The sequence below is a fragment of the Chanodichthys erythropterus genome, chromosome 15, assembly GCF_024489055.1.
Source record: "Chanodichthys erythropterus isolate Z2021 chromosome 15, ASM2448905v1, whole genome shotgun sequence".
Taxonomy (NCBI): domain Eukaryota; kingdom Metazoa; phylum Chordata; class Actinopteri; order Cypriniformes; family Xenocyprididae; genus Chanodichthys; species Chanodichthys erythropterus.
Window position 1 is genome coordinate 20,010,722 of NC_090235.1, and position 17,400 is coordinate 20,028,121.

At 37.3% G+C, this 17,400-nt stretch overlaps 1 protein-coding gene across 15 annotated transcripts in view; it reads left to right on the forward strand.

Annotated features, from left to right (window-relative positions):
* Positions 1–17,400, forward strand: part of trioa (trio Rho guanine nucleotide exchange factor a) — a 122,617-nt gene that overhangs the window by 3,310 nt on the left and 101,907 nt on the right. For 14 of the 15 annotated variants that reach the window (XM_067412369.1, XM_067412370.1, XM_067412372.1 and 11 more), the window contains exon 2: positions 16,910–16,963. In XM_067412369.1, the coding sequence (XP_067268470.1) occupies positions 16,910–16,963 (54 nt within the window). Of the gene's footprint in view, positions 1–13,889; positions 13,954–16,909; positions 16,964–17,400 lie in introns of those variants that run through there. The other variant, XM_067412380.1, reaches the window with a different exon arrangement.

A 17,400-nucleotide genomic window follows, 5' to 3' on the forward strand; every position in this document is an offset into this window, starting at 1 on the left:
CTGTAAATTCCATTTTTATAACTGTATTCTGTGATTCCGCCTGTTCTCTCCACAGTGAGGAAATCATAGTTGCCCTATATTAAACTGACTTTGAAGATGACATTTTAATGTAAAAAAATGACGTCACCCCACCTTTAATGTCCTTAAAATAAAGGTTCTTTATTGGCATCCATAAAGAACCTTTACCATCCATGGAATCTTTCCATTGCACAAAAGATTCATAGAATCATACAATACCTCTTATTGTTAAAGTCGCAGTTTTATGTTCTTTTTCTTTCCTGTTTAACTTTTTTTGAACTTCGCATTGTGTGCTAAATTGCTGTTCTGTTGATTTTGATGGTGCCTTTGTCCTTGGCTAATAGGCCCCCTGGTAGATTTTGGAGCCCTGGCAGTGGCTGCTTTTTTCTCTCTGTAGCGTTAGATGAATTTTTCTGACACTCAGACGTCATGTGGTTAGCATTGAGGAGTTACATTTTCTGTCGTTGACTGTTACCACCCCAGCTGGATCGTCCCTGTGCTCAGCCCGTTCACCCCAGGCTCTCTCTCTGTTTCTCCTTTTCTCCTTCTATGTCTCTGTTGTGTCATGGCCCCTTGATTTATCCGGCCTCTATCTCTCTCCCTCTCCCTGTCACCTTTTTTTTCAGTTTCTTGTTCGGCTCTTCTCTCTGTCTCCATGTGTGGTAGGGAAAGGTCGTATTGACCTACATTTGCTGGGTTAGGAATGGTGCACTCGCTGCCCCCTCTGTCTCCTGGCACAGCGCAAGAAGATCCTACTTATTCAACTGCAGAGAGAGAGATACGCCAAGACAGCTTCCGACAGTAAATCGCAGAGGCTGATGCTGGATCATCCTGACAGAAAATGAGGGACATAGTTAAAGGAAGAGAGGGCAGACAAGAAGCAAAAAAGACAGAATAAGGGCCAAAATGAGGGTGAGGGGTAAAATATATCTAATAGAGAAAATGGATGTGCAGGAATTTGTGTCATTGCTGAAGGAGTCGACTATTGACATTAGTTTTGTTGGTAACTTAACAATAAGGTCGATTAGTTAGCATTGGTTAATGCAGTGGTTCTGGCTTCCCCATAGGACCCACATTTTCCCATGGTCATTAAGCTGTGACCCAAATTTTTAGAAATTTGAACTAAGCAAATTTATTTAGCACACAAACAAGTATCATCCCACTTTACTTTATTTAACATACACCTAATTATAAGAACACTTTTATACTTTTATATTTATTATAATTTATTATATTTATACTTTTTAACCACAAATGCTCATCTTGCAATGCTCTTCGATGCGCCACACATTACATAATCACGTTCGAAAGGTCACGCGTGACGTAGGCGGAAGTACCATGGTAGGGCGAAAAACTCCATCTCATTTTCTCCTCCAACTTCCAAATCGTCCCACATCATTGCTTTACCTTTTTTTGTAAAGGCTATTTGACTTGGTCTTTGCACATTTGCTTTAAACACTTGCTCGGTACTTCTGCCTACGTCACGCGTGACCTTTCCATAGTGGTTACGTAATGCATGGCGCATTGCAGAGCAGTGCAAGATGAGCATTTGTGGTTAAAAAGTATATAAATTTTTAGCTTTTTTAAGAAAATGACAGATAGTTTCACTAGTCAAAACCCTTATTCCTCGTCTGGGATCATGAAGAGCTCTTTGAAGCTGCACTGAAACTGCAATTTGGACCTTCAACCCATTGAACCCCAGTGAAGTCCACTATGGAGAAAAATCCTGGAATGTTTTCATCAAAAGCCTTCATTTCTTTTCGACTGAAGAAAGAAAGACATAAACATCTTGGATGACATGGGAGTGAGTACATTTTAATTCTGAAGTGAACTAATCCTTTAACTTGTTAATATTCCCATAAAAACACATCTGCTTCATCTTACTAGCCACATGGTCAATAAAAGGGCTTACATGTGGTTATATCATGCCATGTGTTTAATTACAGCTGTTTGACCATTGATGCGAGAGCGCATGGCTACTGCGACCTTTGACAGTATCATTCCCTGTAATCGTCAGGAATCACGTACAAAAGGAAAGCATTGTTGTTTGAATACAATAGTGTAAAAGTCCAACTTCCCTTTTTGAAAACAGCTGTAGCGAAGGCATGTTTGTGTATTAAAGGATCCCGCAAAAAGCACACCTGAATCCTATTTCTGTTTAAAAAGCCCCCGACGCGTGGCCCAGTTCTTTCATTTCAATACGTAGGGGCATTGCCTGAACCATCATAGACCTCAAATGCTTGGAGGCCCGAGTTGTTGCCATCCATCCTCAGAATGTGAATTCATACCTTGTCCTTGTTTTGAAGTTTTTCTTTACTTTTCCTCTCTTAATCTATGGCAACGTGAATATTAATTGACCTTACGACAGTGATTACTTAACCACACCCACCACTTTTCAAGTGTGGGCACTTAAACAAAACAAAGGTGCGAGTAGGGTTGTGCGGTACTGGGAAAATACCAGTATATTTATTTCATACAGTACAATATCATGATTTTGAGAGGAGAGATGCAGTACTGCTGAAATTACTTCTCACAATAAAGTTTTCAAATGACTGATTTGATGTGATTATATATCAATTTTAATATCAATACTATGGTATTAGATGTAGTACCATACCCAAGCCAAAATTGTGGTATCAAGCCATCCTTCACTCGCTGATGGTACCTGCTGATTTCAGAGTAAATTATTTCAAAGGCAGTTTATCGTTGCACAAGATTTTGTATCAGGTTATGATGTTGAAACACAAAATATATTGATCGATGACGAGAGAAAAAAAACATGTGAAGTGAAATGCAAAAGGAAATCTGTCAAGAAGTCGGACAGTTGACAGAAAACTGCATGTAATCACCTAAATTGCATCTAATGTTAAAAACTGTCCAAACCCGCAAGCTTTATTTGTACAAGCTTTTTCTTTGATGGAGAAACATCATAGAATCCGTGTCAATTGTTGTAGGTTCATTTTGAATTTGGTTGGTCATCAGTACTTGGAGAACTTGAGATGACACATCTGCATCAATTTGGGTCCTCTGTAAGGGCTTTTCGCTTTCATCACGTTGTCCTAGTTCCTCAGTCAGTTGGCGGCAAGAGGAATCAGTGTCTGGGCCTGGGGTCAGTTCTTCTCATCCAATCTCTGTCCATTCTCTGTTTTCGGTTTACTCTGTATAGCCCACACATTCCCTTGTTGCAGCTAGGTTGGCGTATCGTAGCACGAAACGATATGCACCTCTCTCGTTCTCATCTTGTGATGTTCTTCAAGCATCCTCCCTCTGATGTGATACTTAATTTGAGAAGATTGTGTACTCCATGTATCTCCTCACAGCTCCTTAGAGATGGGGGTCAGGGAACATTGTGCTCCATCCATCGCTCGCACTCAGCCTGCCATTTAAGGTGCGTTCTCTCCAAGGAGGTTTGAAATACCTGAAGAAAGCTATTCGATAGCATTCCCATTAATCACAATACCGGTTGCTAAGCTAATGCATGACCACCCCGCCATGGAGTTTGTGATTTCATTTGAAATCCATTTTTCCAACAGGAGCTAACTGGCCCATTAATTGATTAATCAACCTGGCTTATATACATGATTTGCCACCTTATACTAGTGATAGGCCGATATAAATATATCAGTCTGTCACTATTATTAAGCGGTGAATTGTGAACTTGTTGAAGTGCAAGTTGCTACAAAGTGAGGACAGTAAATTCCGTTTTTATGAATGGATTCCCTGATTCCCGTGATCGCGGAAATTATAGGGCCCTACATGATGGGCAACATAAGAAGCTGTGGGTTATTTATAGATGAATGTAAGCTAAAATAATGAAGTTAAACTTTTCTCTGTTCAGCTGAACATGGTATTAATTTGTAATCCAAAAAAGGAACAATTGTTTTGTGGACTGACTATTTGTTGACCTGCATAATAATGCCAGTGAGTCTTTCCTATTCTTTCAATGCTGTTCTCCTGGGGCTTGTTTTAAAACGATGCTATAATGAGCTCTAATATCACAGCAGACTCTTGATCTCAAAGCTCAGCTCTCATTTGGGGGGTGTTTGTGAGTGCCTGATTGGAGGCATGAATGAATCATGTGGAAGGCCTTCGTAAAATCCATAGACTTGAGTATGCGCTCATCATTTAAACATGAGGTGAGTTCCTGTCTTTGAGAGCATGAAATCTAATGCCATTAAATGCTGTGTGATTTCCTACGTTCAGTTGCACTCATGTTTAAAGTAGGCATGTGAAAAGCTTACGAACCCACTGCGAAATCTGTGTGGGGAAATTCTTTCACTCACAAAATTTCATGCAAAAATTCGCCAAATAACAATGACCGCACTTTAAGCATTAGTCAGAATGGTCAACCAGTTGTCCACCAATGTCAATTAGCTTGACTAGATTATCTAGATTTTTTTTGTTTCCGTACTTTTAGTAGCAGTATACTAGACTAGTATACAGGCAAATTAGTCTATTAATCATTGAGACATCCCAGAGACAAGTCAGCTAATGTGACCGCAGTATTTGTATTATCAGGATCAAAAATCCTGATTATTTCTGATCTGGGTTTTTGATCAGCGATGAGGAAGATGATGCTTCACGACATCCGAAAGACAGTCCTTTAGAACTTAAAGCTCATCTTTGTAGGGCTTTAATTTTCGGATGTCATGACGCATCACCTACCTCGTGGCTGTTAAGGTCAAGGAACAGGTAAGACAGAAGATGAAGAATAGTGAGAGAGAACGTCTGTAAGGAGAATAAATGGAGACTGTCAAAATAGATCAGGGAATGAGAGCAGGGGGATGGGGAGATCTTTCTTTCGCTCTCTTGCTCTCTCTCTCTGTCTGTGTCCTGGTTTTGTTTGATTGATTCCTATGTGTTTTGTAGTCTTTAAACAGCTTGGCCTTTCTCAGTTATTTGTTGTCTTTTTTTCGCTCCTGTAACACAATCACACCTCACTGTATCAACTCACACTTGTACAACATGGATATGGATCAGAATAATGCTTCTGTGTTCTTTAACTGCTTTGCAGATGCCAGTTCACTTGTAGTTGCTGTGAGTGCTGTAGTTGTCTAGCTGATGTTTCCGGTTGCAGGTGCAACTTTGTCAAGATACATTGTATTTTTCTGCAAACTGTTTTATAGATGCTTTTCTCTCATTTACACTTATGGATTTCATCTTTCGTGGGCGGGGCACTTAAGACACACTTAAAACCTGTCACTCATATGATATTGTCCAATACCAAATCCAGTCAATTCCCCATGGACAAAATCAAGTCCCGGCCTACTTTTTTTTTTTCAATAGGGAACAATAGGGAAGACAAAACGGAAGTTGTGGAAGTTGCCTTCCCTACTGTCTTCCCTAGTTATATAATATATCATTCAATAATCAAATATGTTAATAAAATACGGAGTGCCGTTTAAGAAACACTGTATTTATTTTAAGAAAGTAAGATTACCTTTTTTACTTTATTCAGCATGAAATCAAATGGAACATTGCAGTATTTATTATAAATGATTTATCCGTGCACATCATTATTTATTTTTTGTAAATTCATGTGTCCTCATAATCTTTTGTTAAAATAAATTTCCCTCCCTCTGGCAGCGACATCTTTTCTCTGATGAAGTGTTTATTGATATGAGGGTGGGGCAACCTGTCACTCACATGAGATCGACCAATAGCAAACCACAACCATTCCTCATGGATAAAATCAAGTCCCATCCTAATTTTTTTTTCTTGTTTGAGAAGCCATTTCACTCGATATACATCACAATAGGGAAAACAAGACAATCGCGACTTTAGGAATTCATTTGAGAATTAATTTGCTTATTAAACATTTAAAAACATTATTTTTTTAAACATAAAAAACATATTTTAAACCCTCCAGCCCAATTGCCTTCTTCCTTTAAAATGTGTTTTTGTGCAATTCAATTACCTTAATTGCTTAAAACTGTGCGATCTATTCTTTCTAAAGGTTATAATTTCTGCTATCTCAGTTTTGCAGAGACACATACAAGTCATTGGTAAATTAATTTCCTGAGAAGTGTAAACACTTTCATAACATGAAAGCTCTGTTTGTTTGAGCAGATCTGCACAGCAACATTGGATCAACCATGAGGTGTGAGTTTAGGGTGGGACTATCTGTTTAGCTGAACTGTGAGACACGGGTGGGGAAACCTGTTTGCAAATTATTTTATCAATATTTTTGCAGCTTTCTTTTGTGCCCCTAGTGGTGCAGAGATGACACACTGCAGCTTTAAGCAGTTTAACCCTTCATGCTTTTGATTAAAGTTGCCATCGAATTGAAAATTGAATTTACCTTGGCATAGTTGAATAACAAGAGTTCAGTACATGGAAATGACATACAGTGGGTCTCAAACACCATTGTTTCCTCCTTCTTATATAAATCTCATTTGTTTTAAAAGACCTCCGAAGAACAGGCGAATCTCAACATAACACCGACTGTTACGTAACAGTTGGGGTGTACGCCCCCGATATTTGTATATGCCAGCCCATGTTCCCAACATTATGAAAGGCATTAGACAAGGGCAGCCAGTATTAACGTCTGGATCTGTGCACAGCTGAATCATCAGACTAGGTAAGCAAGCAAGAACAACAGCGAAAAATGGCAGATGGAGCAATAATACCTGATATGATCCATGATATCATGATATTTTTAGTGATATTTGTAAATTGTCGTTCTAAATGTTTTGTTAGCATGTTGTTAATGTACTGTTAAATGTGGTTAAAGTTACCATTGTTTATTTCTATATTCACGGAGACAAGAGCCGTCGCTGTTTTCATTTTTATACTTTTGCAGTCTGTATAATTCATAAACACAACTTCATTCTTTATAAATCTCTCCAACAGTGTGTAATGTTAACTTTAGCCACGGAGTACTATCAAACTCATTCAGAATCAAATGTAAACATCCAAATAAATACCATAATTAAGCGATTAGACATGCTGCATGACGAACACTTTGTAAAGATCCATTTTGAGGGTTATATTAGCTGTGTGAACTCTGTTTATGCACTGTATATAGAGTCGAGAGCTTGGGAGGGGGAGGAGAGCGCGAGCAATTAAAGGGGCAGCAGCCCTGAATCGGCGCATTTCTAATTATGCCCCAAAATAGGCAGTTAAAAAAATTATTTTAAAAAAATCTATGGGGTATTTTTAGCTGAAACTTCACAGACACATTCAGGGGACACCTTAGACTTATATTACATGTTGTAAAAAAACGTTCGATGGCACCTTTAACTGATTTTCACTACTGAGCACATTTTCAAAAACTGTCCCGGCTTACATGCAAACCAATAACCCTACAATGCAAGTAAACCCCGTTAACAAGACTTTTTTAATAAATCAGTTTATGAAGTCAAAATGTAATCATTCGTGTATGTGACTCCAGGTATTTCATTTGTTGTACTTTATCCGCTCATGCAGTTACAGCATTTCAGAATTTTTTTATACTTTCTTGGGTCAGGAAAGTCTCAGCGTTTGCGATTATATTTCCTCCCTTAACGAAATGCTCTGTCTACTCTGGATGTGTTTTAAATCCAAAGTAAGGACGCTTTCCTATCACATATCACTCATGCACATTTCAATAAGCCGACAGAACACAAATTAATGCTTTTACATGTCAGGAGAAATCGGTGTAAGGGGCAAAAATCTAGGTGTGTCGATTGGTTTGTGCTTAAGCCGTTTATGACTTTACTCCGATAAAGAAAAACAGGTTAAAGCATTTACATGACCACATGCATTGTCGGCTTATTAAGCATAATCAGGGTAAGAACGTGCATGTAAATGCACTCAGTGATGGTAACCGTCAGCATGCGTCATGCCGTCTGTCTCCTAGCAGAGAATATTTACTGCAGCTCTCCAGACTTCTGGGTGCTGCTCCATGGAGACATCCAGAATTAGGCCTGTGACGAACATCTTATTCAAGGGGAGCTGACCGGTTTAATTTGTACAGTTTGTTGATTGTCTCATTTGAGTGTTTTTTGTGAATGGTTTGGTAGCTTCTAGTTTTCCTTCCAGACATAATATTTCACATATGTTTCATGTAATATTACATCAGCAGATGCATACATAATGTCATCAGCAGTTGCATACATATTTCATCAGCTGTTTCATGTATGATTTTGTTCGCTATATTAACTTGACTGAACTGAAGCACTCCGTTTATTAAATTAACCACACTTAAAACAAAGTTACACAGAGCAGTCTGCTTAATTTGGAGTTAAACTTTAGAGAAAGTTCAAGTTCCTTCTTGTTTGCTTATTAACTTGTTTCGTTGAATGATGAATCCGTTTTTGTAAATTATTTCTGAGAAGTCATGATTTGAACTGTTGTTATTTTTAACTGTTAACCATCAAGCCACTAATTGTAAGAATGTGAGTCTAAGATCAACTATTCAAGCTCAACTAGCACTTCAGCCCATTTGATGCTTAACCCTCATTTATATTGTTTTAGGCCATACTGTTGAAGAGAAATGAGATTCTGTGATTTATCTCTGTTATTTTTTCTGCTGTCATTGTCAAAACTACATATTTTAATAATCGAGTGGTTGGTGGGTCAAACAACTCTTCAGCTAAAGAAGTGGAGATTTAAAGGATTAGTTCAATTTCAAATGAAAATTAGCCCAAGCTTTACTCACCCTCAAGCCATCCTAGGTGTATATGACTTTCTTCTTTCTGATGAACACAATCAGAGAAATATTAATAAATATCCTGACTCATCCGAGCTTTATAATGGCAGTGAACGGGACCAATGAGTATGAACTGAAGAAAGTGCCTCCATCCTCATCCATCCATCATAAACGTGTGCTCCGGGGGGTAAATAAAGGCTTTCTGAAGCTAAGCGATGCGTTTGTGTAAAAAAAAAAATCCATATTTAAACAAGTTATGAAGTAAAAATATATAGCTTCCATCAGACCGCCTTCCGTATTCAATGTACGAAGAAAGTGTCACAAAGCTTACTCTACGTCCGCCTTCCCTATTCAACTTACGGAAAAAGCTTAACTGACGCGACGCGTCACTTTTCATGTGAGACAGTGGTTCAATATTAATATTATAAAGCGACAAGAATATTTTTGGTGCGCCAAAAAAACCCCTAAATAACGCCTTATTTAGTGATGGCCGATTTCAAAACAATGCTTCATGAAGCATCGGAGCACAGATGAATCTGTGTGTCGAATCTGCTGTTCGGAGCGCCAAAGTCACGTGATTTTAGCCGTTGGCAGTTTGACACGCGATCTGAATCATGATTCGACACGCTGATTCATTATGCTCAGATGCTTCATGAAGCAGTGTTTTGAAATCGGCCAGCACTAAATAATAAAATAATTTTGTATTTTTTGGCACTCAAAATATTCTCATCGCTTTATAATATTAATATTGAACCACTTTACTTACTTGAACTGATTTAAATATGTTTTTAATACCTTAAAGGATCTTGAGAGAGAAAATATCATTTCTCCCTATGGAGGCCTCATGGAGCTATCGGATTTCAACTGAAATATCTTAATTTGTGTTCTGAAGATTAACAAAGGTCTTACGGGTGTGGAACGGCATGAGGGTGAGTAATAAATGACACAATTTTCATTTTTGGGTGAACTAATCCTTTAAGTTGAATACGGAAGGCGGTCTGTCGGAAGCTAGATATTTGACTTTATAACTTGTTAAATATGGATTTTTTTTTTTTTTTTCTCTCATGGTGTACCGAACGTGCCCCGCCCCGCCCAGCCCTGGTCAATTGGATCTACATAACGAATATACGGTGTTGTAGCCTAACCATCATTAGCCACCAATAATCACAATATGCTCCGCGTTTTGTTACTTTTGATAAAAAGTGACATCTTTCAAATCCCATCCATTTTATCAAGAAATTCAAACAAAAAAGCTTGTTTTGATGCTCTTTAATGTGGCATGACCGATCTCTGTCCTCAGTTCAGGCTGCAGAGCACGAGTGAACGCGATCATCTCTTCCTCTTCTTTTTAAGCCGGGCACACATTTAATGACTAGCTAAAACATTCTAAGACTGTGCTCATCACACAGCGATTGTTTCCTGCGACTGAAGCAGATTTAAATATTTACACATGGAATTTGAACACGACTGTAATCGCAGACTGAACGCAACTGGCTCTGACTAGACGTGTTTGAGCGCGATCAGTCATGATTTACATTCATAATCGGCCTTACGATCGTTAAATGTGTGCCCGGCTTTACAGAATAAACATGAATGAACATCTGAAGGTATACAGATGTATAAGGTACAACTTACTGAAATGTATTATATCTTGTGTAATCGCTCAATCAGTGTTTCAACGGCGGAAAGACGTCAATAAAACAGTTTGTAAACACTGTCAAGTAGCATTTACCTCAGGCGAGTCCACAGTGTGTTAGTTCGTCAGAGAAATGAACTCTTTCACTAAATATATGCACTACATTAGCCTATATATTAATTATGTTTTACTTAACTTGTTAGTGATGTCTTTACTATTTAATGTATGTTTGAATAAATCTGTCATGAAAATGACAGCCACTGTGTAAATTATTATTTTTTTTTTTTTTGCCTTTCTACCGTATAGGCAGGCAAGTTTTATTGAAAGCCCATTTTGCCAGTGGTGAATTACCCTTTTAAAGTGACCCGTTTAGCGAGCAAAGTGATTGTGCAATGTAACAATAATGTGAATAAAGTAACGACTGAATACTGAGCACCAACCTTCAAAATATCAGACATCAACACATGAAAGCGCCTCAGATTTGGCGGTTGAGTTTAATCTAATTGCACCATGGGGAAATACGTCTTTTGGTGTGTGATAGGGATCAGAACGCTCTCTCTTGTGTTGGCATTGGCTCTGAACTGCTTCCAGGACAGCTCACGATAGTTAAAGTTCTGAAACAGAACCATACTTACGGCTTCTGCCGCAGCTTTATTTGTTCATTGCAGGGACCCAGCCTGGATGAGGCACATAGCAAACATGCAGCAATGAGAGGCCCCTTCTCCTCAAGCACATGATTCACGTACGAGTCTGATCGATGACTATCCGCCGGCTGCTCTACAAAAGGAGGGTCCGATCACAATGAGTGGGCTTGTGTGGTAAAGTGGCAGGGCCGTAGACACGTGGGCTTGAATCACAGCAGCCCGCTGCTTTTGTTCTTGTTTGGCTGTGAGTCGAGGGGCTTTTGGATCTGACTAAAGACATGCTCAGAAACACACATCTGACCTTGTGTATGTGTGTGTATTTTGTATTGTGTGAGTCTCTTAACGTCACTAGCTCATTTCCTGCCTGGTCACACCAAAAGGAAAGAAGTGACCTCGCAACAACCCTGTTGTGTGTGTATTGTTTTGTTGCGGTTGTGTGAAATTCAAGTCTTAAAATCACTCTCAGCAACAAGCAGTGGGTCCTTTGTCTTCTTGTGAGCTACTGAAAAGTTTGTGGTTGCTCCCTTGTGAGTAAACGGCTCTTTGCTGGGGATTTGGAATGAAAGCGTAAAAATAATTTTTCTCCCTGGGAGTGGATTTGAACCAGGCCTTTTCCACTGTCCGCTTAGCTTATGTTTCCTTATTTGGACTGGAATAGTATGCTTGATCTTGTAATCGGTTGCCTTCAACAGTTTAGTTTTGAGTGCAGGGCTGTGCATGTTTGTGTGATTTTTGGCAAATTTCTGTGTTTTCGAATGTGAGTGAATTAATGAAACCGACGATTCATCATTGGCACCACATGATAAATCGCCCATTCAGCTAGTTTGCTTTACGTTTAACATCTTGTGCGTAAGCAGACTGCTCTGTAGCATTAAGAAGCATTTTTGATTTACTGAAGGCTGTTGTGTGGTCTGAGTACTTGCATTAAGTGTTGCAGTTGTGAGTAACAGTGTCAGGCATGCGCTTGGCATTGCAAATATGTCCCATGTGTTTATATTTGGACTCTGGTCTCTATTCAACCTCACTTTGATGTTCCACCCTAACGAAGGAAAATGTAGCAGATGGAATTTGTTGAAAATGTTATGAGTTCTACCAGCTTTTGCTAACCGAAGTACCTGAAAGTAGCTTAGTTGGTCAGTGTTTTCTACAGAAGACTGTTGTTGCACCTACACTACCATTCAGAAGTTTGGGGTTTGGTGGTGGTGATTTTATTTATTTTTTGTGTGTGAAATATTAATTTTATTCTGCAAGGATGCATTCAATTTAGGAATGCACGATATATTAGCCACCATACATCGGTATCAGCCGATATATGGTCATTTTTAATGTTATCATTATCGGCCCGATTAGAAAATTTTGGCCGATTATATTAAAGCCGATAAATAATGGATTATTTCCTTCAGCTGAAACACTTCAGATGCACACTCTCCGCCATTGTGGTTTTGAATTGCTTGAAATATGATTGAAATCACTTCAAAAAGGAAAATACAGTTAAGTGCGATGTACAGCGCAAGTCTGTCATAATAGGCTACATAATATTATAATGAGAACATTATAATTGTGTGCTTGGGACATGGTGAGACTTTTGTTTTTGTAATCAGGCTCTCAAAAATTATATAAATTTTGATTTAGATTTATCAGCCAATATATTGGTTATCAGCTTTCAAATATAAAGAATTATCTGTATCGGTATCGGCATCATATCGTTGCATCCCTAATAAAATTGATCAAAAGTGACAGTAAAGACATTTATAATGTTACAAAATATTTCTATTTCAAATAAATGTAATTTTCAATATGGATTATAATAAGAAGAAATGTTTATTTAGTGCCAAATCATGATATTAGAATGATTTCAAAAGTATCATGTTACACTGAAAACTGGAGTTTATTAATTGTAATAATATTTCACAATATTCTATTCTGTTTTACTGTAGTTTAGTCAAACAACAGTATACAATTCTTTTTTTTTTTTTTTTTGTCAATTAAAGTGTTTTCCTCAAATGTTTTTTTGTGAATGTGTATCTAAAGGTCATCATATAAACATCCAGTGAGTCAGATGTCAGTTTAGTAACCGCTCTGATTCAGTGAGTGAGTCATCGGACTGATTCAAGCCATTAAGGAAGAGACAAGCCACTTTTTTTGACTGATTCATTGAAAGAACTGATTTATAAGAATCATTTGTTCATGAATCAGACTACACTGGTAGGGCTGTATGTTTTTGAGTGTTGTTAGTCAGCGAAGACAATTTATGAACTAATTATGGTCTGAATATTATTATAATTATACATGTTGTTTATATTAACTTTTTAATATATTGTCTTATCTCTGTCATCCATAATCTCACATCATTTCTTTTTTTGTGTCGCTGTATATATACAGCAGTGATGCAGCAAACACTGGGTTAATGTTACCAATACCATGAAATGCTAATATGTTAATTGTTCAGTCAGTACCATGGTATATATCAAAATACCATCGCTATGATATGCTACTATGACTAAGCACATATATAATATGTACGTGGCCTTCATCACATTTATGTCCAGTTCACCTCATTGTCATGCAACGCCACTGTCTGTGGTATCAGAGAGATGCAGATGAGATGTTGTGGCGGTGTGTGTTGGAGAACCGTGTGTTATGTGTCTGATGTAGGAAGAGGATCTGAGAGGAAAGGAGAGGGGGCGTATTGCGCCTCAGATCCTGTGAGTGATTAGAGAGACCCTTTTCTGTCAGCAGGTCTCCTGTTTCCCTCCCCCACCTGCCAGCCCAACACACCTACACCAAAGACCTACACACAAACACAAAAAGACTCTTCCAGGAAGAGCATTGTTAACATACCTGTTGAGAAATGTACTGGGAAGTCATATGTCCTCTGTCTAACGTTGCATGTAATTGCAGCCAGTGTTATTTTATGGTACGTTATTCTTGTCACGTGACGTGGCTTGACTGCAGTGTGATTGAGCTTCCCTGTTTGAGTGTGTGGCGTTGAAGTTCAACTGCAGAGAAGATGCATTTTTCAGGTATCTAACAGCAGTATCATGTATTAAATTTATCAGTAACACTTAAGGTTCATTAGTTAAACATTAGTTAATGTATTAACCAACATGAACTAACCATGAGTAATACATTTGTTAGTTAATGAAAATACAGTTGATCATTGTTTGTTCATGTTAGTTCACAGTGCATTAACTAATGTTAACAAGATTTTAATAATGCATTCGTATATGTTGAAATTAACATTAACAAAGATTAATAAATGCTGTATAAGTGCAGTTCATTATTAGTTTGTGTTTACTAATGTAGTTAACTAATGATCCTTATTGTAAAGTGTTACCAAATTATCTAGATATTGAAAAAAAAATCAACAAAACGAGCAAACTAAAAGGTCTAATGCACAGAGTCAGACTAATTTTTTTGTTATTGTTAACTAAAATAAAAACTATAGAAAAGTTAGAAATTGATAATAACATTTAAATATTAGATGAACAACTTAAAATATTAAAATTAGAAATGTTGCCTTAGCAACTAATTGAAATAAGTTTTAAGTAAAATGACTAAAACAGAAACAAATAAAGCTGTATTGAAATGACAAAAGCTTGTAACAAAATTACTCAAAATTTAAAATTTAAACTAAACATGTATAATAAAAGCTAATTCAAAATATCAGTACTATAATATTATATAAATCTAAAATATAATGTTTGGCACATGCTCTTTTTAAACTCACCTGTTTACACTCATTCATTACATGATAAATGTGACTGGTCAAAAGCAGCCATTTGTAACGACTGTTCCAGAATGCATCACGTTATTATGATATCATGTTTTAGATAATCAAAATAGCATTTTAGTTATCGTTTTGTAGCAGTGGTAGTTAAGGTAGCAGGCAAATCAGCTTATGGTATGCAAAGCCTTTCTGTTAACCGGTTAGCTTATGAACTAACTAAAAAAGCATTTAACTGGAAAAGTTATACTGTAGCTTCTGATTATAGAATGTGAAATGCAGCTCATAATTTAAAAGACATTAATTGTTTATCATATTTACATAGTTGACATATATCATAAATATATGCTTTTGAAAGGGTTTTTTGCACCCATTTAAGTTCTTTTAGAAATGGAGATTCAGTCGATCTGTTTTCTAAATTCATCTTAATGATCTTGATTTATCAATTCACGTTTCATTTATTTTTACTTTTTTTTTTTTTTAGCTTGTAATGTAATTAAAATGTCAAACCCTGTGCCTTTCTTAAAGTCAACATGAAATGGATGTTGTGATAGTCTTATCTTTCCTATTGTGACGTATATCCAAGTGAAATGGCTTCTGGAACAAGAAAAAATGTAGGATGGGAATTGTTGGATGGTTGTGGTTTGCTATTGGCCCGCCCTCACACCAGTAAACACCCCATCAGAGAACAGATGTCGCTGAAAGAAGGAGGGGAAGTTATTTTGATTCAGTATTACGAGGGAAGATGAATTAATAATAATAATAATAATAATAATAATAGTGCACAGATAAATAATTTATAATAAATTATAAACAAGTATTGGTTATGGTGAAGAAATTATCTGTTGCGGCTTTAAATATTGCAACTTTACATAACATGCATAAGGGCTCATTTACACAGAACACGTCTTTGCATCTAAAAACGTGAGACGCAGTGCTCAGGAATGTTTTTTTTAAAAAGCGCAGCGTTATTGCAATAATGGCAATAACAAACAAATTAAACAGTTGCCATGCCAACTTGCCACTGTAAACAGAAGCTCGAAACGTTTGCCCCGCCTCAGAGTTCTGATTGGTCCACTGTTTTGGAACTTACATTTACAAGCAGCGCTGTGTGCAAAAGTTGAAATTCTTTTAACTTGACACGCATCTTAGCACAGCACTTGTGTGCGAGGCACTGCAAAAGATGCGAATGTAATGGTCATACACATCCATCTAGCACGAGTTTACATAGAAAAACAGTGGAAAAGTAGCGCATTGGAATAGAAACACGCATTCTTTGCAAATGGCCCCTAAGAAAATGAAACACCAGCAGAACATTTCAGATTGCAAGCTGCATGACTGTCATGTTCAAGCTGTGATGCAAGCAGCAGTAAATGGATGGTCCTGCTATGAAAACCAAGCCTGGCATGAAGAAAGCACACATATTGCTCTTGAGACTTTCTGCACACGCTCCTCTTTCATCCTGCCCTCACATGCTCCATATTTTGCCTGTATGCATGTGACTACATGCAATATGTGTTGCTTTTTGCATCCTTATAAAACAGAATCTCCCATCATTCCCTTCTGTCAGGCGGTTTATGCATGATCTAGAGGTCAGTAGCTCTGCTGCATTAGTCCAGTGTCTGGTGCCCAGACTCAAAGCTTAACCTCCATGTCATCATGAGCACGTTTTAGGGTCACTGGAGCAGGTCAGCGTGATGCTAAGACAGTTTTCATGTTTTCAGAGCTTGTGTGGTTTTAATCTGCATTAAATCTTCAAGTAAAGGAGAAGTGAAGTTAGTCAAATATTCTTCTTATCTGGTGTCTCGTTGTGGGGGCTGGGGATGTTTTAATAATTCTCTCACAAGTACTGAAGATCTTTAAAAGCTGTAGTCAGCATAGACATTGTATTTAATTTGAAACAAGTAAAATAAGTTCAATAATTCATAAATTCAATAGGCAGCTAACTTAAAGGCACAAAATGTATTATATATATTTTATATATTTTATGCAACTATGAACTTTAAGTATGATAAACTATTAAGCTGCTATTTTGCAGACTGCCTTTCTTTCAATTTTTAAATTTCAATTTAATTTTAAACCATTTTTTAATTGTATTTAATTTGTTCATTTTTATTTTATTATATATTAAGTACAGTGATACACATACAAATAAATCATAACTATAAACTATAATTATGATATATGTGAAGCTGCTATTTTACAGACTATCTTTTATTGTTCTAACTCATCTTTTTGTTTTTCCTCCATAGATTGTGCGCTTTCAAAATGTGAGACCAAAGGCGACGTCTCCAATCAGATAACAGGTACATAACTTCAAAAACATTTGAAAGTTTGTGTATATTCTTTAGTCTGATTGGCCTCAAGTTTCATTACAACCTAAAGTTTACTTTCACCTGTGTTTTTCAGCTTGACACATTTTGGCTTATTTATGTTTTGTCTGTACATTGTCATGAAAGGAAAGACACGTTTGAGGTTGCTTGTCTCTGTTTGATGTTTTGACTGGATGTCTCTTTCTGCCAAGGAAGCACTGCAAACATCATGTCTGCTGGATAAACATCAAACAGACAGAAAGTGTGTGACGTTGTGTATACACAGACTACTGATGAGTAATGGTGTGAGGATAGAGAACAGTTGTTTTATCCTCAACTTGAACCCCGACTATAATCAGCATTTTGTCCACTAGTATAAACTTTTGTCCTTGTCCGTAGTGCAGTGCAGGGAGAGCGGCTCTCCGGCCATG